Source organism: Ctenopharyngodon idella, chromosome 12, assembly GCF_019924925.1.
Source record: "Ctenopharyngodon idella isolate HZGC_01 chromosome 12, HZGC01, whole genome shotgun sequence".
In the NCBI taxonomy this organism is placed as follows: Eukaryota; Metazoa; Chordata; class Actinopteri; order Cypriniformes; family Xenocyprididae; genus Ctenopharyngodon; species Ctenopharyngodon idella.
In genome coordinates, this window is record NC_067231.1 from 5,387,436 (window position 1) to 5,414,773 (window position 27,338).

The 27,338-nt window shown below is 36.4% G+C and overlaps 1 protein-coding gene across 3 annotated transcripts in view; it reads right to left on the reverse strand.

Annotated features, from left to right (window-relative positions):
• Positions 1-27,338, reverse strand: part of pcdh15b (protocadherin-related 15b) — a 214,432-nt gene that overhangs the window by 37,114 nt on the left and 149,980 nt on the right. For all 3 annotated transcript variants that reach the window (XM_051914968.1, XM_051914965.1, XM_051914967.1), the window contains 3 exons: positions 24,436-24,576; positions 22,974-23,086; positions 1,363-1,472 (listed from right to left, as the gene is read on the reverse strand). In XM_051914968.1, the coding sequence (XP_051770928.1) occupies positions 1,363-1,472; positions 22,974-23,086; positions 24,436-24,576 (364 nt within the window). The remainder of the gene's footprint in view (positions 1-1,362; positions 1,473-22,973; positions 23,087-24,435; positions 24,577-27,338) is intronic.

Genomic DNA, 27,338 nt, shown 5'->3' on the forward strand with positions numbered 1-27,338 from the left:
TTCGAAAGTCTCCATTTTTGAGGGTCGAAAATGGCGGAGTAGTGTAAAAGACAGGAGTAACTAGCAAAAAAACGAAAACGCACTAGTGTAAACGGGGCCTTAGGTCATGTTAATTTCAACATTTACTAAAACATTATTAAAATCAAAAGTTGTATCTATTAATATTATTTAATGGTCCTGAGCTAACATGAACTAACAATGAACAGCTGTATTTTTATTATTTGATGTTACCAAAGATTATTAAATACTGTAGCAAATGTAATGCTCATTGTTAGTTCATACAGTACATCATTATACGCTAACTAATGGGACCTTATTATTAATGATATGTTACCAAATAATCACGTGAGATGAAAAACCTTTCATTTGTAAAGCATTTACTGGATTTTATTCACCGGATTATCCAAAATAGGTATTCCCACATTATTTACTATATAATTTTTCTTTTTCATTGAATTTACAAACAAATAACTCAATTGTTATTCATACCTTTACCATATGACGACATTACTCCTACCATGATATAAGAATTCGCTCATCATATTTCTAAGTCCAGGTCTTAGGACTCATCCTTTAACCGCCTCCGTGTACCGTATCGGTAATACACTTAGCTATATTGGGATTTCAGGTCCAGAGTGCACTACCCTCCTCTTGAGTCTCATTAACATTCATAAAGGATTAGCTCTGATCTTGGTTGATGTCATCGCAATAAACGTCTTGGATCCAGGCGGTTTGAAGGGTGGGATGATTACCTTATTCTTCCTCGCTTTTTCTAGTTTGCGCTAATGAAAACAGCCCTTTGATTACCTATCTACGCTCTTTGATTCCGTCTAATGAGAATGTACCGAAACGATTTCCCCTTCACTCTAAACCAGCGCCAGATGTATTCAAATGTGATTTCGGCTGCACACATTCTGAACAGAGAGAGGATTTAATCACGCACACCTCCCTCTTCCTGCTCTTACACGCTCTCCGATGACACACGGCAACAGGAAGTACACTCCTTCAAACAAAACCTTCTCTCTCACAGAGCTTTTGATATCTTGCAGCTGACAGCCACCTAAGAAATGGCGTCTAGGAGTGTGTGGGCTGTCATTATCCCATGCTTGATGTCTTACAAACTATAATTTATTACAATACAATAATATCCAGCTCATAAAAGACCAGTGTGACATTTCCCGCAATCTTGTCTTTTTTCACTGAGGTTTCTGATAAAGGAATAAACCATAGTCTAGTTGAAGTATATACTTGAAGGGCCAGCATTTATGAGAACTGCCAGTGGCGGTTTAATTGCATGCCCTTTCTGCATCGTTTTAGCACTTGATTCACTAAACAAATTATGCAAATCCGTTAAGTGCTCACCGCCTTCATTTCCTTCGATGATGGAGTAGACGATGGTCTGGTTTATGGCAGCCGCCAAGATGACTCCTGCGACCGTTCCCACGGGGGCATTCTCGCTGATCGGAGAGAACCTGCGCATACACAGTGCACTGCATTAATGATGTATCACAACACAAATCATACATAAAACAGTGGTTCTGGAGAGTCGTTCCACATTAGAATGTGTTTTAAAACTTTCTGGGCCTGTAAAAGTAAAATACAGTAAAAGTGGCAAATTATTTGAAGTCCAGCTCCCCCTCGCTGGAAGTAATGGGTGGAGCTAGACGATCCACCTACACCCTATCCCTACTGCTAAACATAACTCCACCCATAAGGTCCAGAGAGGGGGAACTGGATGTTGTTTTGGCAAAATATGGACACACACACACACACACACACAAGTGTATATTTATTTAGTTTAGTTAAATTATACAACCTGAATTTAATTGTGAGTTCTGTGTGATGTACATGCACAAAATTATTGTTCATAATGTACACCAATGTGCAGATTTCATTTTAATCAGGAAAGATTCACTAACTTTAACAAAAGTGACAGTAAAGACATCGATAGTTTAATTTTAATTAAATTTGATTGTTCTATTCTTAAAAGATTCCAGGAAAAATGTATCAGGGTTTTCTCAAAAATCAGTTTATTTGTGTAACATGTTTATTGAGCAGCAAATCAGCATATTAAAATGATTTTTGAAGGAAATTGTGTTAAAATGTTCAGTGTATAAATACATTAACTGTTATATTTAAATGGTATATAATTTCTGTATATCAGTATTTTAGCATTTCCTTGGAATCAGACCCTTGGCATTGCTAGCGCTTTACTCTACTGTTTGAGCTGTAGGCAATGTTTGAAGGTACAGAAGAAAAGCCTGAGGCAAAGTTGGAAAATGGTCATTCAAAGCCATGGCTTGCATTTCAAGAACTGCTGGAACTGCAAAGCTGCATTTTAAGGAATCTACTGACAATCTAAATGGTGCACTTTTGCTCCTTGATTATGATATAAATGCACTGTAGGCTATTCAGCACTATCAAACAGATTTTAATGTACACATAGAGGTCTGACAGAAAATCAATTGCCAGTCAGCATGATTATTTCACATTTCGAAATCAAGCGGACAACATATCTCTGTTTTATTTTATAAAACAAACTCAATTAATTTGAGCTGTAATGGATTCCGGTCCATAATTGCCCAGACAAAATATTCACAGGAATTTAATCAATCAAGAAGTTAACCAGATCACAGTGTTAATTGGGCATCCTACATAGTTGCTAAACTAAGCAGAATAAAGAGTGTTAATAGAATGTGAGCGTGAGAGCGAACCCAGCAGCAGAACTGATCCATTATGAAACATATGTTTGAAATCAGTTGTTGCCTCTCCAGAACAAACATACGTTAGACTACAAGTCATACTGTATTTCAGAGCCAGTGGGTGAGAAGAGCACAATTTGGACTATAGACAAATAATCATTTTAAAAGATTTAGGAGGTGGCTATCAGAGACAGTGTGACCGTGTTTACATCTAGTATTAACATTGGTTTCATGTGATTCGATCACGAGTGGGCAGTGTTAAAGGTGCAGTAAGCGATTTCAGAGAAACGCTGTTGAAAGTGGATTGGATCGAGCACCACAACACACCTGTAGCCAATCAGCAGTAGGGGGCGTGTCCACTCATGATGGGGGAGGAGAGAGAGTGAGCAAGAGGGAGATTTGAAGAAAGACTGAAGAAAGAGATATGGCTGGGAGGCATTACAGTAGAGAAAAGGTCAGAGGAATATCCTTGGAAAAAGAAGGGTTATGATCAGATCGTTAATATTAGAAAAGCTTTCCAGCGCTGGAGAGACCTAAGCGGGAAGGCCTGAAAACAGATGATGAGGTTGTTTCTGCTTCGTATGTGAGTAACATTGGTTTTGCTGTGTTTCACAGAACCAAGATATGCTGTTGTTGTAATATTAGCTATAGTAGAGCTGGTGTTCTGCTGGTGACTAACAATAAACTCTTGTTTGTAGTATATACATGTGCGTACTGCATGTTCATTTTTTTTGTCCTTATTTTGCTTCACTTCAGCTATGATAAAGAGACATCCACTCTTGCATTGCATGTTTGTGCATTTTGGAGGCGGAGCAATGAAGGGAAGGGTGTGTTTGTTTGGGTTGATTTAAAATATCAACAGTGCTGCTCAGAAATTGCTTACTGCACCTTTAAATAGTGTAAATGTTTTTATGATGCAATTACTCAAACCACATTCAGAGGTAGATGCATGTGATCACACTGAATTTGCAGAAATGCATCCTGATGCATCCCACATGGATAATCTGTCAATCAACCACTGCGTTAAAATGAGAGTTTGGGGTCAGTGTGATTAATTATTATTATTATTATTATTATTATTAAAGAAATGAACACTTTTATTCAGCAAAGGTGCATTAAATTGATCAAAAGTTACATTATCAAATAAATGCTGTTCTTTTGAACTTTTTACTCATCAAAGAATCCTGAATAAAATGTATCAGTTTCCACAAAAATATTAAGCAGTGCAACTGTTTTCAACTATTTTTTAACTTTCAACAACAATAAGAAATGTCACATGAGCACCAAATCAGCTTATTAGAATGTTTTCTGAAGGATCATGTAACAATGAAGACCAAGTAATAATGCTGAGTAAAAATTCAGCTTTGCATCACAGGAATAATATACTTCTGTTCATAAATTAACATGTTAAAACAGAAAAGTTCTTTTAAATTCAAATTTTCTTAATATTACTGTATCAAATAAATGCAGCCTTGTTGAACTTCATGTTAATGTTCATTTTTAAATAGCTTATTAAAGCTACTAAAGTTAACCAACCAAGGGCAGCGAGGGTTTTTTATTCTTTTTCATGTCAATATTGTTGTTAATATTCCTTAATTACCAATTTTGTATGTGTGTGCAATCTAAAAGGCCTCTGGTGAATATAATTAGCAAATTCCACGCGCTGCCTTTTGTTTTACCCCAATATTAGTTATTAAAGCAGCATAAATTAGATTTTGGACTCTATTAGCTCCAGAAAGGCGCATGTTGGTGAATAATTGATGAATGCCGATTAACAGTTTTAAGAGTAAGTCTATAATTTTGTCAAATGTACCTGCCTATTTTGGGCAAATATTGCAATGCATAATTTAACAGGCATAATTAAGCCGGTCCCAGCTCCCATTCTCTGAAAACATAAAATATTGTTGACATATACAGCCTCACAAGGACAAACATTTTGTAATTCTGACTTTCAGTTTCACTGTTAAATGAAAATAAAGAACATTTATTTCGGTTGGCATGTTGCTTATATGTCTGTAGGACATACTGAAAACCTACAGCATGCAAACAGTGAGGTGAAAATCTCTGAGTCAGAACAGCAAGTGTTTTCTCCTATTGAATCGAACAACACGGACACCCCCCCATCCCCCCCATCCCCCCCCACCTCAAGGACACCCTGAATACAGAAGCTAATAATCCTGTCACAGAATCGGCTGTTCCGTGATTTTCACTTTCGTACACTGCGTTTCTCGCGCTTGGCTTGGTGACAAGACAACCTTCATCCTCGGTTTGGAGTGCTTAGAGTTTGTTGTACACAGGCTTACAGGGTGATTTGTCTCCCTTGGGCTGCTGCGTGGAAGATACACAGGTTTTTGTTATTCAGAAAGATGACAGAGTACCTTCTATATAATCCCTCCATACGCATATCGACATGTTCACCCTGTATGGCGGCGCCTTCTTGCCTGGTGTATGGTGTGCTGTGCTTGCAGATAATAGGAAAAAAACTCCTTGTACGTTCTCTGTTCTGACAGCGATCTAATGGTCGCTTCACACAAGCACATGCTCAAGTGTTCGACACTAATGAGGTCCACTGAGCCGGCAACCTCGCATCCCCGTAACCTCCAATCCAATGTCATTATTTTATTGGACCAGTTTTTGAACCCGGGATGCTGCCTATGGCGTTCAATAGAGACTGAACCGTGTTTAATCCAAAAGATGAGGATGGGCCACAGGGCAGCTTTTAACTACTTTCCCATTTGTTAGATGTTAGATTTTCTGTTTGTTAGATTAAGATGTGATATCAAAATAGCAATTCAGAACCTTTGGCCTCTTCGCATCGAGACATAAAAATAATTGTGATATCAAAGATTGTGTTAATCAACAATAGATCACAGGCTTTTTCATGTAGATTTGCTGTGTTTTACTTTGATGACGTGAGACTCTGGAAATGGTCGAAGTCTAATCCCTGTATCATGTTCTTTGATCTCTGTCTTTTATAAAATGAGTAAAAACCACAGGCCTCCACTGGCAATACATTACCGCTATCAGGACTTATTTAATCCTGCTATTTAATAAAACATAAGACACTTGTTATTCAAGGTATCTACATCAATCTCTTTAAAACTCAAACAAATTCATTTAGAATGTAAAATGGTTCTTTATGAATCAAAACCAACTGTCTTTAAAATCTCTGTATCGAATTCCCAAACACAGGAGCTCTGGCAACACAAATGGATCTGATCTTAATTGCATGACATTTTGGAATAACATATACACTTATCTGAATATAAATATCCTTGTTTGCATATGGCATGTTTACAGTTTTATTTGAAATGCCTCTGGTTTCTCCAGGCTTTTTTTTTTTTGGCTTACGATAAGAGAACTACTGTATCAGTCTCTGATTATATCAATATAGAAGGTTAACCACAACATCCCTAAAGCAACATGGCTTATAGATAAGCAGCAAATCTGTCCCTTATGAATACTGTGCATCAGGAAGAATGTGCCGCTCTTCATTGAGAAACAAGGATATGTCCTTTCATATTTCATTTCAACATGAAAGGCTCCATGAAATAGATTTGTGGCTCTTAGCCCATGTATGTTAGCTTTGAGACTAACGTTTATATGTGACCCATGCTGACAAAATGAGTCAGAATGCGCACGGGCTAATTTCGAGCTACAGGCAAAACAAGTGGAAAAAGTCAAATTTGGTTGAAATTGAGGTTTTTACAAAAATTAGTTCATTAAGCCCTCGTCTAGCAATCCCAATGCTCCAAATAGCAATTAAACATCTAAACGTTTCTTTATTTGTATGTTTTCTGAGAGAAGTACTTTTCCTTTGACTATGAAAAATGCTGTGTTTCTCTGCTTGCTTCTCGACGAAGTTTAGTATCGTTTTAAAGCGCAGCATTCTAACTTAGCGAATAACAATTCCAACATAGCGAATTCTCGATGGCATGAGTCTGAACCAATGAAATTTTCAAACTCATGCTGATTTAAACAAAGCGAGCTTACTCACGCTGACTGACAGATCCAAAGCGCACTCACAGAGACGCCTCAGACAACGTGTGATCCCGATATACACATACACTATATTGCCAAAAGTATTGGAACACCCTTCCAAATCATTGAATTCAGGCGTTCCAATCACTTCCATGGCCACAGGTGTATAAAATCAAGCACCTAGGCATGCAGACTGCTACTACAAACTTTTGTGAAAGAATTTAAAAGAGCTCAGTGAATTCAAGCATGGTACTGTGATAGATTGCCACCTGTGCAATAAGTCCATTCGTGAAATTTCCTCACTACTAAATATTCCACGGTCAACTGTTAGTCGTATCATATCAAAGTGGAAGCAATTGGGAACAACAGCAACTCAGCCACGAAGTGGTAGGCCACGTAAAATCACAAAGCGGGGTCAGCGCATGCTGAGGCGCACAGTGCGATGAAGTTGCCAACTTTCTGCAGAGTCAATAGCTACAGACCTCCAAACTTCGTGTGGCCTTCAGATTAGATCAAGAACAGTGCATAGAGAGCTTCATGGAATGGGTTTCCATGGCTGAGCAGCTGCATCTAAGCCTTACATCACCAAGTGCAATGCAAAGCGTCGGATGCAGTGGTGTAAAGCACGCTGCCACTGGACTCTAGAGCAGTGGAGACTCTGGAGTGACGAATCATGCTTCTCTGTCTGGCAATCCGATGGACGAGTCTGGGGTTGGTGGTTGCCAGGAGAACGGTACTTGCCTGACTGTATTGTGCCAAGTGTAAAGTTTGGTGGAGGGGAGATTATGGTGTGGGGTTGTTTTTCAGGGGTTGGGCTTGGCCCCTTAGTTCCAGTGAAAGGAACACGTAATGCTTCAGCACACCAAGACATTTTGGACAATTTCATGCTCCCAACTTTGTGGGAACAGTTTGGGGATGGCCCCTTCCTGTTCCAACATGACTGCGCACCAGTGCACAAAGCAAGGTCCATAAAGACATGGATGAGTGAGTTTGGTGTTAGTCCTGACCTCAACCCGATAGAACACCTTTGGGATGAATTAGAGCGGAGACTGCGAGCCAGGCCTTCTCACCGACATCACTGCCTGACCTCACAAATGCGCTTCTAGAAGAATGGTAAAAAATTCCCATAAACACACTCCTAAACCTTGTGGAAAGCCTTCCCAGAAGAGTTGAAGCTGTTATAGCTGCAAAGGCCAATTCCATATTAAACCCTACAGATTAAGAATGGGATGTCATTAAAGTTCATGTGCACGTAAAGGCAGGCATCCCAAAACTTTTGGCAATGTAGTGTATAAACAGAATTACAGTATTTCAAAAAATCTGTCTTGGCAAGTATTCACGCAAACATTATCTGTTATGTCTTAAATGAAAGTATGGTTAACTGTTGGGGAAAAACATCTGATGCGTAACATTATATCTGTTTGATACAGTAGGTCTTAACATGTGTTCCATTAATGTTAATCAAACAATTGTGGAATCATGGAAAAAAAAAGTTGAATAAATATATATTTTTACTATAGATATGGGTTTTGACTTGGTTTGTCCCAAATTTGATGGTATTACCATGGATTTTAAGGTATGGTTGCTAGGTGATTTTGTTTTGGAACCTTCAGAAAACTTGATTTTTCTCAAAATTGACTTTGCTTACTCTATCGACTTCAAACAGGTGTAGCTCAGTCATTTTTTTGTCGGATTCCAGCAAATCATACATCATTTTGAAGTTTTTTTTAGTAGAGAATATGATAATAACAATAACTCATTTTTGAACATTTGCTCATTGGGACTCATTTTTGCCAGCATGGGTCATATATGCTAATGCTAGTATGCTAATGCCCCCAAACATACTGTAAAAATATAAAAAGGCAGCTATAGACAGATGGACAGACAAGATAGTTAGATCTAGATAGACAGACAAGATAGATAGATATACTTTCTATTGAGTTAACTTTGTTAAATCAGCACTTAACACTGGACAAAAACGAGCCGACATCATGACACTGCAAAACCACCAGCCCCTCTTCAAAATGAAAGAGCCTTTCCACTGCTTTCAAAGGTTCTGCCTGTGGATTAGCCACTGACCTTTTCAAACTATTTGCGATCAGTGCGTTTGGCAACCGCGTGACATACTGTGTCTGTCCTTTCTAAACAAGAGGCAAAGGGCAAATTTTCTCCTGCTGAAATTAGGGTAGGGAGGCTTGCTCATCTTCCATCATTCAAAAACAACTTTCATTCCAGCAGAATACATGAATACTGAAAGAGCAGCACATTACATGCACAGCCAGTGTACAACAAATGGGTTTGTTTGCTCTTGGATGGGTTTACAAAGGGCAAATCAATATTCCCCAGCGTTTAGTACTTCACTAAGGAAATCTACACACCCTCAGTAAGTCTAAATATGGATTAGGGATGTCAAAAGTGGAGGTAATTTGGTACCAAGTCAAGTTAAAAAAGAAAAGTTACAATAGCAGCACAGCATTGGTAATACTGATAACTAACATCTTTAAAACAATATTTATCTACACATATTTAAAACAATATTTCTTTTAGATCCAAAATTGTGCCAAGACTTCTTTTAGATTTTTTCAAGTATTTTTTCCTCCTTGCTTTAAGTATTAAAAAAAAATGGTAAGAGTTAGACAAAAATACTGATTAACCTTGTAATATAAAATAATAAGCCTAACATATAAAATAATAGTCTGAAAAAGTATTTTTAAATGGTTTTATTATGTTTTTTCTAACAGTTTATTAATCCTTTAGACACAATATAAAATTATGAAAAAAAAATAAAAAATAAATAAATAAATACAAAAAAAATATTATATTTTATACATCTGGCATTTATAATGTACATCCAGCCGACTGTTATCGCAAAATAAACCCCGACAGGGTGATCGCGATCGTGCATCACCCTGAAGGGGTTTATTTTGTGATAACAACCGACTGGATGTACATTATCCCGCTTATTACACGGCTACTTGCCACATAGGTAAATAATTAGATATGAAATATTGTTCTTTAGAGTTTAAATTAAACGCAAAACTTCTGCAAACAAAGCAGTTGCTAGCAAGTGGCAAACTATACGGACATTTAAGGCGTATGGTACACTCATATCACTTATTACACAGTATTTTAACAATAATAATTATGGGGATAAGAGATACTGATTTGAGATGAAACTGATTTAAAATCATACCTGTTTGTTATCTTATAATCCATTACAATGTCTCAAAATGGCAGCAGCTGCATTTGTATAAAAGATACCGGATGACATAATTAAATAACTGTTCACAAAATATTGATTTGAGCTTTAATATTTTATTAGCTTACCAAATGCAAAACTCCCATAAAGAAAAAAAAAAAAAAAACGTTTCTAGCAAGCCTAAAGCACCGACTTAACTAGGGATGCCCCGATATGAACATTTTGGCCGATACGATAACCGGTAATTGTTTATATTTGAAAGCCGATAACCGATATATTGGCCGATAAATCAATTTTTTTTTTTAGAATTTTTGACAGCCTGATTACAAAAGTTTCACCAATAAAAGCGATGTCCCAAGCACACAATTTTATATCATTATAATGTTATGTAGCCTATATGACAGATTTTCGCTGCACATGTTGCACTTGACTGTATTTTCTGTATGACTCCAATCATATTTCAAGCAATTCAAAACCATCATGGTGAACAGTGCACGTCTGAAGTGTCTCAGCTGAAAGAAATAATCCATTATTTATCGGCTTTAATATATCGGTCAAATTTTCTTATCGGGCCAATAATGATAAAATTAAAAATTAACATATATCGGCCGATACCAATATGGTGGCCGATATATTGTGCACCCCTAGACTAAACATCAGTTACCCGGATGAGCCTGTTATCAGTTTTTACAGGTTGTTGTCAGGATAACGTACCGCTGGATGGCGCAATTGACCAATCAGAATCAAGTATTCCACAGAGCCGTGTAATAAAGTTAGATATAGTGATATAAAACTCATCTTTGATCACCGAAATGACATATTTAATTTTTTTTTTTTTTCCTGTAAAAAAATTCTTCTCCTTAAAATAGCTTAAATGTAACTTTACACACCCTTGCTTCATTTAGTATACACAGAACCATGAATATGCAAATTAGCCCTGCCTCCACTCACTCACACCAGCTCAGAGATCCACTTGGTCAACTTTACTGCATTAAATGCTGCTCAACAGCAGGTGGAAATACTGGTTTAATTCAGCCATATATGTTTGAACCAGAAACTGATTCGATGTATCAGAATGGTAATGTGTTTTATGCATCGCTCTTTACAATGTCAGACACATAACAGTAATTAATATGATTAGCCTTTTGCTTGACTATGTTATTAAACAGCTAATAACGTGTTGCTAATGTTACACAAACCATATTCACGTTCACCATCTCAGTCTGCCTTCTTAGAAATGCTTGAAACAACTTAGAACATCAGTGGAGAAAGGCATATAGTTCATCAATACATTGTAATATACATCATGTACTTAATTCACCCACTATATTGCTAAATGTACATGATTTTTCATATTAACAGAAAAAATATACCGGGATAAGCTTCTCTTGAGACTCCCCTGCTTCAGGCATACCTGTATTTAATGATACACTAAAGCCCACACATTGATGTGATTGGTTACACCGGCGATTTTAAACTGTGTTTTTGAGACTGTAATACTGAACACTCAGCAATGGTGTTGACTTATGAAATTGTACATGGTTTGTCTTAAAGCATATTAAAAACACCACAGACATATAAACAACATTAAAAACATTTTTTTCTGCGTTAATGTCATATAAAACAGCATTTTATCTTAGCATTTGATATGATCAATAAGCAACTAATATAATTATTTTTATAAACATTTATTTAATAAAACCAAAACACTTGAAATTCTCATCAAGTTATCATTTTTTTCTTTTAAATTATATTCTCATCCAATTTTAGGAGGTGCTGCTGCCACCCTTGCCCCATTTGAGATAACACCTCTGTTATATTAATATTTCATTTGAAGTGTGTGTTCAGTAGCATATTAGTTTTAGCAGTGGTGTTAAAATTGGTTTTGGGAATCATGAAATTTCACTGGTATCGACTACTGAAATGTTAGTATCGTTACAACCTTAATAAGGATATTAGGCTTGAGGGTCAATGGCAAAAACTGACAGCTGAAGACATAAGAGGAGAATAACAATGAGGGATGGTGCTTCTACATGATGTGCAAATGACATAAAAGCTGGTGAAGGCAAAGAGAGATGAATAGCTGTACTTGAAAGCTTGAGTAGCTATAAACTCTCAGCTGGTCTCGTTGAAAATGTCGGCCTCATTTACATACATAGCACACTTTCAGAAGTTTACTAATCACATGCACGAGTGTCCTAAAACAAGATAAGGGTGTACGAGAGATAAATTATTGAAAAAGCTATGAATATTTGATGAGCGGCCCTGGTGAAAGACACAGACAAAAGAAAATGCGGTAAAGCATCTCGGTTTGATTGACCCGTTCTGGCAAGAAAAAAAAAGTAACAAAAGCTCATTGAGATGATTAATGGGAAGCGGACCTCATGGCTGCCTTCTATTCTCTCTCAAACGGGTGACAGACAAACACAGCAAGCACTCTAAACTAGACTGCAACAAGACACAGAAAAAAAAAGGAGATGAGATTAGCCAGAACAGAACATCTTGAAGGGTTATATATTAAAGACATGAAACAGTTTTGTTTATATGACTTAAAGTACTGCAAGGTCACAAAGTTTTGAGAGTCAATACAAATGCACCTTTTAGCTGTTTTATGGCCCTGATGGAAGCATAACTTTTAATTAAGGATGAAGATTTAGTTAAGTATCGCAAGGTGTGGATGCTGACTTTGAAAGGGAAATCATTTTTTTGTTGACGATAGGTGTTGATAATTTATATATCTGTACCAAACTTTAATTCGGGGAGATGGGTGGCACATTATAAACAAGGAGGTTTACAACAGCCTGCCTGCTGCAGAAACAATCCATTAGCATTCATATTCATCTCAGTGGCGGTTACTCGGGTGCCCCCTTGAAGGAGCCAGTTTGAATTTTATCATTTTATAGGAACTTTTTGGGCCAGTCATCCGAGCTGTAAATGCCATGTGACTTATCATAGCCACCAGACTATCCTGAGCTGTGATGTCAAAAGCAGACAGTCAATTTTATACTTTTAAAAATCCTCAAAAAAAAAAAAAAGTAAACAACCAACTAAACAAACAAATAAATACATTTGTCAAAATATTGACTATATGATAAATAAATGCCTGACAATCTTTTTTACACTATGTAACTTTTGGCCCTGTAGTAGTTAAAAAATAAAACCGCATGCATTTTGCAGAAGAACATTGTTGTGGTCGTGTTTTGGCTTTGCGTGACTGTGCGGATGAATATGGTTATCCTACTGCTCATAAAACATTCACTGCTAGGCTTAAAGGGATAGATCACCCGAAAATTATTCCATGATTTACTCACCCTCAAGCCATCCTAGGTGTATATGACTATGTTCTTTCAGACGAATACAATCATAGATATATTTAAAAAATATCCTTGCTCTTCCAAGCTGTATGTAAGAAAAATTTCCATATTTATAACTTTATAAATTCAAATTGATTAACCCATTGGCGTCATGTATGACGTACGATGTAGGAGTAGAGTAAGCTTAGACGCCTCTCGCGGTTCAAACAAATAGAGCTGGGCAACAAACGAAAGCTCCTCTTTTCTTATATCGAAATCCTTTATCTTTATCCATTTATCTTTAAAATTTCTCATTTTAGTCTTCTAATTTGTGACTGGTGTTTTGTTTTGCTCTATCCTCTGTGCTTCCGCGTTCGTCAATACATCATACATCGGGTCAGAGGTTACTCTTCCGCTGCAAATCGATGCATATGGCCGTCTGCCGGAACTTAGTTATTATAGTTAATAAAGTTTTAAATATAGACATTTTTCTTGCAAAAACCCATTGCTTCGCTTCAGAAGGCCTTTATTAACCCCCTGGAGCCGCATGGATTACTTTTATGGTGGATGGATGCACTTTTTTTTGGCTTCAAAATCCGATTGTGTTTGTCTGAAAGATGATAATCATATACACTTGAACAGATATAACCAGTTTAGATGGAAAGGATCTTAAGCTGCCTAGCTGAAGATGTTACTGTAGCTATACCCATTAATAGAGTCGCTTTTACAAGAGTTCAAATCCTTCAGTACTTACCAGCTCTGAAAAACCAAGCCAATGTTGATTCTTGTTTTATTACGAGCTCTGTCACATTCTCTTTTTGAGAGCAGAAGCTCCTCAGTTTGCCATTTTTTTTAACAGGTGATTCCCAGGAGGTTCCAAATTTAGCTGCTCTATGTCAACTTTTCTTTTTGAAACGCGTCAAAGTAGCCGGAACAACTTTTGTCTATTTACATATATGACGAGACACACACGGACAAGTGACATAAGTACGCAATTTCGCGTGAAAAGCATCCCGTTGGGTCTAAAATATAAACATTTATAACAGGCTTGCCATAGTAAATCAGGATAAGACAAAAACACATTTTGGAAGAAGGATTGATGGTGTATTGACTCATTATTTAAATTTTGTTAAATAATGTCATTTTGAAAAAGTGTAGTACACCTACCTATTGTACCTTTAAACTTATAAACAATATAGAAGATGATTACAAGGGCACATCTTTAATAAAATAATAATAATAATAATAATAATAATAATAATAATAATAATGTGCATAGATAAATTCTTTAATAAACACTTTAATATACCATTAAAAAAGTCCATTTTGATTTCATGGTAAATGTTAGGTTTATTTTTGTAATGAACATTTCTTCTCACATTTGAGCAAGTCTGAAAACCTGATGACTAAAGTTCTACAGATATGAATCATTTCATCAAAAGCTCTCAAACTTTTTTGAAATATAGACTTGTTATAAACCAATATGTTATGTAAATTTTACTACTGTAAATTAAATAGTTAGTTCCCCCAGAAATGAAAATGATCCCATAATTTACTCACCCTCAAGCCATCATATGTGTATATGACTTTCAACACAATCGGGGTAATATTAAAAAAAAAAAATATATATATATATATATTCTGACTCTTCCAAGTTTTATAATGGTAGAGAATAGTAACAGAGATTATGTGAAATAACTTATTCAGGGAGATAACTGATGACATGAAAATAGAAAACATGCAATTTTTTTATTCTTCTTATTTGTTAAAATGATTAACATTTTGCAAACAAGATTTCACTATAAAAGCAATGAAAACCTTTGTTTGGTTGTTAGCCAGCATTAGCTAGCAATGCCTCATAGAATCAACATCTGAAAAAGGATTCACCAATGCAAATATTGTATGAAAACTCCCAAACATCGAAACTAATGTTTTTTGATGATGATAGATAATCCAACACAAGAACAACCAGAACTTACCAAACGAAATGTCATTTTGCACAGTCCTAAATAACATGTTTGTATATGTGTATGCTAACTACATTATAATGATACATCATCACACAACCAGAATCTAAAAACATCTCAGTTACATTCATTATCGAGTCTAATGCCAGTATGCCAGTGTGGCGGTCTGAAACCGACAGCAGCAGCAGAGCTTTACATGTTAATAAGGAGCGCTGTGCTAATGGTGTGGTTGTTTGTCTGACCCTGAGCTGGTGGGACGGCACAAAGGGACCACCAGTGTCTGCATACTAATCCTGCAGGTGCAGCAGAGACGGGGACTCCTGCGCAGGCCAAGCGCTTCCATTACCTCCGCAAGACTGGAGGTGGAGACGACAGGGCATCAGAAAAGAGCTCCACATGTGGCTAATTGGAGTCCCGATGCAGCAATTCATGGCAGATTACATTCAGCAATGCGACGTTTCAGCTCACATGAAAGCGACACACTGTACAAGACCTGACAGCATAACAGCACTTCAGATCAAAGGATGCAATCGTCAGCCGGCACTCCAAACGAAACTAGTCTCAAAACTTGCCGTGATGACACACTCTCCACCTGCGAGCCAAACGCTTTTAGGTATTGTTCGTAAATCTTCAAATATATATAAAAAAAAAAGATACTTCAAGAAGAATATTGAAGTCATGAGTTTCTGTTAAGAGAGGAACTCTAGTGCTGTTCACATGACTTTACCCACAGAAACTAATCATAATTCGGTTCAGCGGCGGCTCAAGTGCTGCTCATTCACTGCCAAATGAAGCTGCGCAAAGAGGATCCCAATCTGCACTCCAGCATTGGAGGTGATGGAGGGAGAACCGGAGCCGTATGATCGACGGTCTCATCGCATATCCAGTGTATTATTGCCATATAGAAAGAGACACACAAGTGTACAGGAACCCGAACCTTTGCAGAGGCCAAATAAATTCTGCATTTATAAATACATTTACTCTGGAACCGCTTTTGTGGGAATGATTTATCACATACTTGAAAACTGAACGTTGATTCTACTGCACAGCAGGCAGAAATGTGTCAAAGTTTGTAGAGCACCATATTCAAGTTTTTTAAATGGCACAAAAACCCAGAAAGCTAAGCAGTAATAGGCAAAATAATGAATGTTCATCCAAAAATGAAAATTCTGTCATCATTTAATCACATGATGTTTTTCGTTCATCTTCGAAACACTAATGAAGATATTTTTATTGCAATCTTAAGAGATTTCTCTGTCCCTCCAATACTCTGATGGTTAAAAACTAGGACTGGTTATTGATACAGATTCGATTAGATTCCGATTCACAAGATCTTGATTTGATTAGATTCTCGATTTTCAATTAGATTCAATGAATTCAATTATTCAATTTTCTCTGGCCCCACCACAAAAAACAAACAAACAATAATAATAATAATAATAATAATAATAATAATAAAGTAATAAATGAATAAAATAGTTATTGTTTTTGTTGTTTTGGACATATGTATCCTTGTATTATAATAAATAAGGTTAGACACCAAAATTTTAAATTCCAGTTTTGATACCATAGCTAAAACTACTAACTAACTAATATAAATTTCAAAGATTATTAAAGACAAGTAAACAGTCATTAATAAAAAAAAAAGAACAAATAATCAAACTACAAGCAACAGCACAAACAAATAAATACAATAGAACAAAGATACAAATGAAATAATCAGTGCTTTTAAAGTTTTTCAGGTAGGTCTAACAGTAGTTTTCAGGTACAGAAATTGAATAAAGTATTGGAATGTAAAAACACTGCATATAATATTCACTGTACAAACTAAATAAAGGTTAATCCTTATTGAAGTTACAAAAAAGGTAATTCAATGAAGAGCAGTGAGTGATTTCTTTGTCTTTTCTAGTTTGAGTAACATTAAAAACAGACAGCAGCAGGAATATTAGGCTGCTGTCACTTTAAGACAAATGCACAGATCCAATATACTGATACACATGCGTTGTCTTTCACTTAAGCCATAATCGACTATGTTTACTAGGATACTCACCAAGGTGAGCATTTTAAGATAAATCTTTGTGAATTTGCCGGTTTAAGCACAAGGAGACGGGAAATAAAATTCATTTTATTATTTGCATGCTGTCTAAGATGCACAGCTTTCTGTTTGCGCACACAAAACTTCTCATACAGCGCAAGAGTTCTCTTCCTCATCTCCTTTGCTTGAATGCTTAAATTGGCAAGGCTTGAAAACTTGTGCAAATTATAAACTTTCGTGACCATGCAATACTGGCCCGATTGGGACAGTGACAGTTCCTTCAAATGTTTGGAACATCTTTCACACTTAAAGGCACACCTGCCATGTTAAGCACTAAATGAACGACAGGGTCCCCGCTGTCGCGGAAGGTAAATAAGAGGATGAGGAGAAGACTAGTAATAAGATTAACATCAATCAGATAGTATGTTCAATGTTTGTACATAGTATGCTTTGTATAAATTTGGTCCTGTCTTAATGCATTAAGCCACATTAAGCATTTTCTTTATAATGGTTTTCTAGGGGACAACACTTAATGTGAAACAGGTTGTGTTCATATTACAGGTTCATCTGCTTGGGCGTTCCAATACAGGTGTGGCATGATGTTAAAACTAAGAATGGGAAATTGCAATATTGCAAATTGACCTACATTACACCTACTATAAACTTTCACTCATGTATGGTTCCCGTGGGGGAAACCTTGAGCCCAGAAACTAAAGCATGACACTCAGGACACGTAACATCTAATTTAAACATTTTTAAACTAACCTGTAATTATCTATAGCCATTCTGCACCACTACACAATACATGCTAATTAAACTCATTCTTGCAGACCCTTAGGCTTGAAGAGTGCTTTCATGATGTCCTCTTTACATAATTACTAATAATTTCCAATTTCAGTGCTGAAACAACCTGCGCTCTTCTACGATACATGTCCATGTCACTTGATGTCAAACACAGCTTCTATAATTGAAACTATTAGCTATAGGTAGATGATTGACAGCCATTTTATTACAGTTTCAGGTTTATTTTTATTTTAAATTAAGATTTAATCAATATAGGTTACTTGTCTTAAAGACAATGTGAAACGCCTCCCACGCCTGATTTTACTTGACATATTTTAAAGCAAAACAGGACAATCAGTAAGAAAAAAAAAAAAAAAAAACAAACAAAAAAAAACTTTTATCTGAATTTTTGATTGGGTCATCATTCAGCATTACATTCCAGAATGAGCTAAATGGTTAGTGGAAAAAATGACTCTTAATGAAAAGGAAAGAAAGGTGGAACAGGTGCTTTACCAAAAGATCAAAAGTTTGGGAGGTGGTACGATTCTTAAAATTTTTTTGAAAGATGTCATTTATGGCTGCATTTATTTGATCAAAAATACAGAAAAACAGTAATATTGTGAAATATTATTACAATTTACAATAGTTGTTCTCTATTTTAAAAATTTTGAAATGTAATATATTCCTGTGATCAAAGCTGGATTTTCAGCATCATTACTCCAGTCTTCAGTGTCACATGATCCTTCAGAAATCATTCTAATATGCTGATTTGCTGCTCAAGAAACATTTATTATCAATGTTGATTAAAAAAAAAAAAAAAAAAAAAAAAAAAAAAATGTGCTGCTTAATATTTTTGTGGAAACTGTAATTAAGTTTAAAATAATAGCTTAATCTGAACAACATTTTGTTACATTATAATGTCTTTACTGTCACTTTTGATACATTTAACATGCACCAATGAAACATGAACAGAAATTTTAATTAAGAAAATAAATAAAAAAGTAAAATAATTAAAATATTCTGGAATTCATGCCAGTGTGGCCGAAACAATGTTCGTTTTGGCATAAGCTTAGCATGCAGATAAAGTTTGTTTCCTGCTTTTTTACTGCATGACTGAAGAGGAAACTGAATTGATAAAAAACATTCACAAAAAGGAAAGCATAAAAATGAGACAGTGATGGGTGTGATTGTCAGAATGAAAAACAGAAGTGGCAGGATGCTCTGTGGGTGATTTAGAAGAGTCACAGAGATTCATTAAGCATTTTTATGAGATACGCTGTGCGAAAATGCACAGGCGGCACATTTTAGTTAGCAATCACACAAACTCTACTGCTGCTAGCAAGATGCAATGCTTTGTTTTTTGTCGAATCACTGTAGCCTTTTATTCCATAATTTCACTCTTATTTAGCCATTATCAAATATGCTTTGTTTTTGTTTTGTTTTCTTGCACTGAAGTGATTTTTTTTTTTTTTTTTATTGGGTGCCATCATCTGAATGCTATGCAAAAAAGAAAACAAGAAAAAAAAAAAGGACCAAATAAAACATTACAGTGAAACTGACAGACTAGATGTTTATTTTTGCATTTTCTAAAGAAATTTTGCTGTTTGATGGTGAAAAATCCATCTGGGATAGTTTCCAGAGTGTTGCTATGCAGCTGTTAAAGTGTTCTGCTTTGCTGAAATGACCAGCTATAAGGTAGTTTGCTGGTCTTAGCTGATTTAAAATGGTTTATATGGTATCACAGCTGGTTAAGCTGTTTTTTCTAACCTGGACAAGATAACGTGGAGCTGTTTGGCCAGGCATTCTCCCAGCATGACCCGAACCCCTCTAAAATGGTAGCTTTCTTGAAGCTCAAACGGAATAGCATGGCGCTAACAATGCCAAGGTCGTGGGTTCGATTCCCAGGGAATACAATTGATTAAAAACAATGTATACCTTGCATGTTTTGAATAAGTCATTTTGTATAAATGTAAATGGATAACTGCAAATGCATAAATGCAACGCAGGCTGATTGCAAAAATGTGTCTGTGGCAACATTTCTGCAAAATGGTATTTTGTTCTTTTTGTATGTTTTGTGACACTTTGAAATGACACTTTGATGTGAAATGTTCAGTGAGTGTCGCTAAAATGGTGTTCAGTTTTATCCAAAGCAGATGAATGTGAATCTGCAAACCATTTTATTGTTTGTTGTTGCAGGTATCACGGCAATTTGGAGTGAGTGGAGGTGTGTGGCGCTAAAAGGTTCATGCTCTGTGGCGTTTTGAAAAAATAAAAACACATTTGCTGAAGCAACCATGACATTTTACCTGCTTTAAGTCTTTGAGCTCTTTTTGGAACTTTTATTGGAACTCGTGTTTCATGGGACTCGTACCCTCTGCATCGCAAGTGCAATGCTGTACCAGAAGAGCTACAGAGCAAGTTTAGTGTAATAGAAAAGCCAAATATATGGAGTTTGTTATGTGATCAAATATCAAAATGTATTAGTTTACAAATCATACACAATTAAGTGTTTTGAGGTCATAACATAGTATTGTGCAAGCAACCAGGCAAAAATAAATCGTTATTAATCGATAATCTGCCCCTTAATCATAATTTGTGTGAAAAGGATTAAAAGTTTCTTTACTTCCACTAGTGTTTATTTCAGCTGGAAACTGCAGTGAATTGTAGGTACATTTTGGAGTTTTGCAGAAATGTAGACAGAGGCACATTCTTCCAATGAGCCTAGGTTGCAAATGCATACGTATAAATGTAAAACCATCAAACTAGACCAGGCTATGTGTTGCAAAACAGGTTGGTGGCCAAGTAAACCACTTTAGTTTGGTTTTCAGCAGGAATGCCTCAGTCTACTGCATTTTCACCTATTTTAAAGTAAAAAAAAAAATTAAATAAAATGATCGAAAACTAATTTGCATCTCCTCAACAAGCAATTTCTTACACAGTTGAATGTAAACTACTTGAAGACTGTACTGTGAGCAGGTATTATGGAGGCGGGTTTATCTCTAGTCCACCTCTAGATGATCCCCCAGAGCAGTTTCCTGAACCGGCAAAGCCAGGCAGATCAGACGAACTCTATCCTGCTCACCACACAGGGGCAACAGACACCTGGCTAATGTGTCCAGCGGCAGAAATCAAGAGCTGGCGGAGGGCTGCATCTGAAAGCTATTGTTATTCTCACAGTGCTGCAGAGCTACTATCAACTATGACCTTTCTGCAGCTCTGTAGGACACAACATTAATTCAGACCTTCGGCCAAGTCTTTTCATCTCCATGTTTCTGTCTCTGTAGCCCTGATTAATCAATGGATAAGGATGTTATCAAGGCTATTTTAACCCCATTGGTCATCAAAGTCTGCGTACAACTACCACTTCACTATAAAGCTGTTAATAAAATCATTTTTGATCACAGATCTATCTGCACAGATGATGCTGTCTTCTTCTGAATGTACAGATAAATAGGTTGTGTGATAAATTGAGCAAAATAAGCTTCAATATTTTTAGCTTTAAATCAATTTAGGCAAGCCAGTGCAAGTGTTATTTGCCCCGGAACCATGTGAATTGAACTGATTACCCCATGTGTCAAATATATGAAATATGTAATTTAATAAAGCAGCCATAATGCATTCGAATGGAGTGCAAATGTCCTTTGAGGAAACAACAGTGCATATAAAACATTACATTGCACCTTTGCAGCACACTTTACCTTGCAGCTATTATACATATTCATAAGGTTTATGATTAAATCTATGCTGACGGTTTTATACTGAATAAAGCTACCTAAAACAGGTTCTTTTCATAGTGCTTAGACCCTATTTACTTTCAAAATACACATTTCTGGTCTTATTGTGCAAAATCTACAATTGCATGCTAATCCATATATGAAAATTGCTTGTTTGTTCATAAGCTTCATAATCAAAACAGGATCAATTTTGAACTCACTCCACCTCTGATACTCAGATTTTTGGCTTAAGACCGTAAAATTACGATTGTTTTATTTCAAGTCGTCAAGTCAGGTCAAAGCAAATGCTGTGCCTATAAAAACAAACATATACTTTAAAAACACACATTTCTAGGTTATATAAAAATATGTAATCTAACTATAGATATATTTGATTAAAAATCAGCTTTCAAACACACGACCATCAGCAAACAGCAAATAAATATGTTTATAAAACGGTTAGTTCCTGTCCTCGATTCTGATTGGTCAATAGCTGTGTTTTATTCACAATAAAACACGGCTATGACCGCTTCACCCAACGGTTCTGTGTATGACTACACAACACCCTTAGCAACCACTCTTAGCAACGTAAACTGTTTGTTCTCAATTGATATTGTTCATTGAAGCTTACTGTATTATGTAGAAGAGTGTTGTGAGAAACAGATTGATTGAACGAGTTTATTTTCTGCATTCAGATTCAGCATTTTCCTTCAGGTCAGTCCTATGTTCATAATAAAAAATATGTTTAAATGTCCGCTGCAATATCTTTATAAAATATTTTAACAGTTAAGGGGTTTTCCTGTGACTGACAGCACTAGTCAAAGCATTTGTCAGTTGCGTTTTGTTCCATGTTCACTACAATTCAGTCTTTTCAATATAAAAGTCTTCACTACTGACTGACACACTCATAAAGACAGTCTTTGCCGCCATCTAATGGCATAATAATGTAATTTCTGTTGCTGTTCACGGTCAGGGACTATTTTTTCTGGCGGAAGGAAGGTTTTTAGTGATTTTACTTCATGAAAGTTGCATTGATACATATTTTTTGGCTTTAATATTTGTATTGTGTGGCAACCGTTTTATAAAAGCGTGACTTATTCACAATACAGCACAGCCTCTCGTACCTTATTGCTTACTTAAACAACACATTCAGATACTATAAAATCAATATATAAACTGCTATATTTTGTACTGCCTATTGCTAATTAATATCAAACTTTCAACTCGACAGTACTCATATTGAAGATGTTTTGGAAACAGCGGGATAAGAACAATATATATATTTTAAGCGTTTGCTTACCTGTACTCCTCCTGCGTGAACACAGGAATAATGGATGGCTGCAGGACAGTGATCTCCACCAGAGTCTTATTGAACTTCATCGGCTCCCCGTCATCATAGGCAATAATCGCCAACTGTTTGGGAACAAGAGAAAATTAATTTTAAGTAAAACAAGGACTTGGAAGCCACATTGGGAAATATAATTATTCAAAGTCAAAAAGGGGTTTGTATTAATGTCTCATGTATTAACACAGGGCAAAACTAATTTACGAGTAAATAAGTAATATAATATAATATAATATAATACATATTTTTGTCATTTTTGTTGTAGTAAAATTAAACAATCACATTCAAATTAAACAAAATTGCATTACAATAACACTTTTAAGATTATTGTTCTTTTTCTGTTTGCAGATCTTGTTTATGCTTACAAAAAAAAAAAAAAAAAATTGCCAACGGGGTAAGAAAATTAAACTTCTTTCAAGATATTCTCTGAGACATTTACATGGCAACACAAGTTCAGTGGTGTAAAGTATTTGAATAAATGTAATTAGTTACTGTATTTAAGTGTCTTTTTGGCTACTTTGTACTTTGACTAAGTATCAAAGACATTAGCAACTTTTACTCTCTACTTGACTACATTTATTTACTCCAATACATTTGTAATGATTGAGTTAGTGACCTACAAATTGAGTTAGGGACCTATCAGCCTGTGCCATCTAGAATTTCATGCCAGAACTTTGTATTGATGTATTCACCTGTGTTGGTGTAGGTTTATAAATGATTTACCTTACAAATGTGATGAAATGGCACTCATTGCATTCCCAGATGAAAGTTATAAGCAATCCAAACTCACAGCATATGCAGAGGCGGAGTTTGAGGCGTGCTCCATGCATGTAAATCTAGACCAGCATTTACTGTGAACAGAGCCGCTCTGAGCCGCACATAACCTACGTGCATGTAAATTATTAAAGCGCATATTAAACCCGCATGACATATATTTATTTCACTGAATCACAGCCTTTGTGAATTCATAATTGCACTACGTTATAATATGGTTTTAAATTGTTTTAATACATCATGCAGTCTAATAATGTGCTTCGTGGATTCTCGCCCGTGGAATGTGCCACTTCCGGTATTTTGCCGGTTACTTGACACAGGTAAATTGCAACAGACGATTTTTTAAAATTGAGTAATCAAATTTAATCGTGGAATCGTGACATCTCTACATCTGATAAGACAAGAACATTGTGTTTTCATGCATAGGGAAACTATGTCCAGAAAAGCTTAAAACCTGAATTTGAACCATTATTATGAGTGTTTCTAAACTCGCCATTGAGTTTTGCTCAAACAGCATCAGGCAGTGCAGCAGTTTCCTCTAAATCAATCTGTGGGATGCATAAAAATGATTGACGGGCCAGTTATGGCCTGCAGCTTGCTAGTTGACAAGCCATGTATTAAGAAAAGATTGTTGTGCACTTACACTGAATTTAGTGTTGGGCTCCTCATTCAGATTGACCCTGGTGAGAACACTGCCCGAGTTCTCCTCCACGTCGAAGATACTAGTGCTGTAAGGAAACTGCTCCAAATCCACTTTATAGTGAACTCGACTGGCCGCTGTACCCTGAAAGATAAATAATAAATAAATAAATAAAAAAGACAAACCAAAAGCCCTTGTTTGTTCCAACTATATCAATATTTTGTATTAATATTAAAATATGAAATAAAAAAATTCAAAAGAGAGAATGTGGCCATTATATTAGAAATAATTCTGATAAGGTTGGAATGTACTACATGACCCTTAAAATCTGAACAGATTCACAAGTTGGCCTGCCCCTTCAGTCTGAATGGTTAATGGTAAAACAAACTTGGCTTGCTGTCCTCGAAGGAGGCTCGAACCCTAGGCTCGGCTCGATCTCCGAGTTAAACCCCCCTATAACAGTACTGCATAGAAGGAGAATAAGAGAAATAGAGGAGGAGATGGGGAGGAGGAGGGATGCTGGAAGAATTGTCTCTGGGATGACGCAGTGACTGCTGCTTATATACGCTCTTAATGATGATTGACAGGACTGAATATTTAGGCTCCTCCCGAACCTACGTTTGGAACTACATTTAAAAAAAAAAAAAAAATCATTCAGTGGTTGACGGTTACAGAGAAGAACTGAGCATCATACACTAAATGACTGAGGGTCACACTACAGGCCAACTCACAGTGCACTGTCAGATGCAGACCAACGGCTACAGTCATCAGATTACAGAACTTCACTTCTCAGAAATTCTAACTCGGATTCAGCATGCTCAATCGGTGAAACAAGTTCCGTCAAATGACAACAGAATCTGACAGGGGTAACACACTGATCTGACAAAACCCGATTAAGTGTCTGTTGCCGTGTGAATTAGCCTTACAAGACTTGCAAGTTGTTCCGAACGCAACAAACTCAAGGAAACTCCTCCTGCCTTCTTGCAGGATACACAAGACAAATGGAAAGAATGTGTTCTAAATGTCTAACATGTTTGATATCCTCCGATTGGATGGAATCATAGTACAAATCTAAAAAAATCTGAAGTCTTTTTTCTGTGAAATCTGTCCACTCTGACTGGCTCTGACTTTCAGCAATATTTTTGACAAGTTCAGACTGCAAATCCAAGCAAAAATATGCACAAAATTCATGTACTGTATTCTAGCCTTTAGAGGTATAAATCAAGATATAAGACATGTTAAGTCTTCTGTTGAGTCTTCATTGTCAGTTAGGAACCTGGGTGTGCTCTTTGATACCAATCTTTCATTTGAAAGCCACATTTCCAGCATCTGTAAAACCGCATTCTTCCATCTTAAAAATATATCTAAACTTCGACATATGCTCCCAATGACAAACGCAGAACAGTTAGTTTATGCGTTCATGACCTCAAGGCTAGATTACTGTAATGCTCTACTGGGTGGTTGCCCTGCAAGCTTAATAAACAAACTACAGCTGGTGCAAAACACAGCAGCTAGAGTTCTTACAAGAAGCAGGAAGTATGACCATATTAGCCCGATTCTGTCAGTACTACATTGGCTCCCTATTAAACATCATATAGATTTTAAAATCTTGCTAATTACTTACAAAGCACTAAATGGTTTAGCTCCCCGGTACTTGAGCAGGCTCTTAAAGCATACCTAGAATATCAAAATCAACTGCAGGCGGTAGATCCTTTTCCTATTTGGCACCTAAACTCTGGAACAGTCTTCCTAGCATTGTTCAGGCAGCAGACCTACTCTGTCAGTTTAAATCTAGACTAAAAACGCATCTCTTTAACCTGGCATACACATAACACATTATCAATTTATATTTTCACATCCATTAAAAGATTGTTAGGCTGCATAAATTAGGTCAGCCGGAACCAGGAACACTTCCTTTAACAACTGATGTACCTGTTACATCATAAGAAGAATGGCAATATTAGTCTCTCTGTTTATCCCGAGGTTTACCGCAGTCAGCCGGATCCGGATCAGATGGAGGACCTGCGCCTAGACACGACCACAATGCATTCCTGAAGTGTCAGCTAGATTGAGTCAACTATCCCCTGTAAAGGCTTCATCGACACAACAGCCAGTGGCACAGATCCCCAACAAAACCGTTTCCATACAGGTGTGATGAATCCGATCTTCAACCAGATGGAACTGGATTAAATATTTTGACTGTTCCGATCCAAATCTGACTTGTAACCCGTAATGCTGCCTGAATCATAATCATGCACTGTTCGTTGTTGGCCAGAGGAGAACTTACCCCCGACTGAGCCTGGTTTCCTCCATTTTTGTCACCTGATGGAGTTTGGGTACCATGCTTAGTTGGGGACACTTGATATTCAACAATGTTTTTGATCTGCCTGCACTGACACCATAGTATACGAACTGAACTGAACTGGACGATGACATCACTGTTTTTTCCAGAGCTGCTGTATAGATAAATGAACTAAAATAATAACTAATGATTTTTACAATGGAAATGAATCAACACTGAACTTACTTAAGCTAGACAATGAATGTTATTTTCACTGTAAAGCTGATTTGACACAGTCTGCATTGTAAAAAGCGTTATATAAATAAAGGTGACTTGACATGACATCAAAGGCCAGATTTACTAAACAGGGCAAATTAGCCTGAGAGCACAATTCCATAAAGTGCAATGTGAGTGGAAAGTTCTGTGCGTGATCAACTGACAATGCACAAATTAAAGAACACAGACTAATTTGTGCTGCTCTTGGTAGATTGCGTTGGTCATTATGGAAATGATCCGGCTGCACGTCTGGTTTAAAACATGCTTTTTTGGGCAGTAAATAATGGTGCAAATACCAGTAAATTGACTAGCGCAAACCTTGGTAAATCACCTTGCATGATTCATTTAA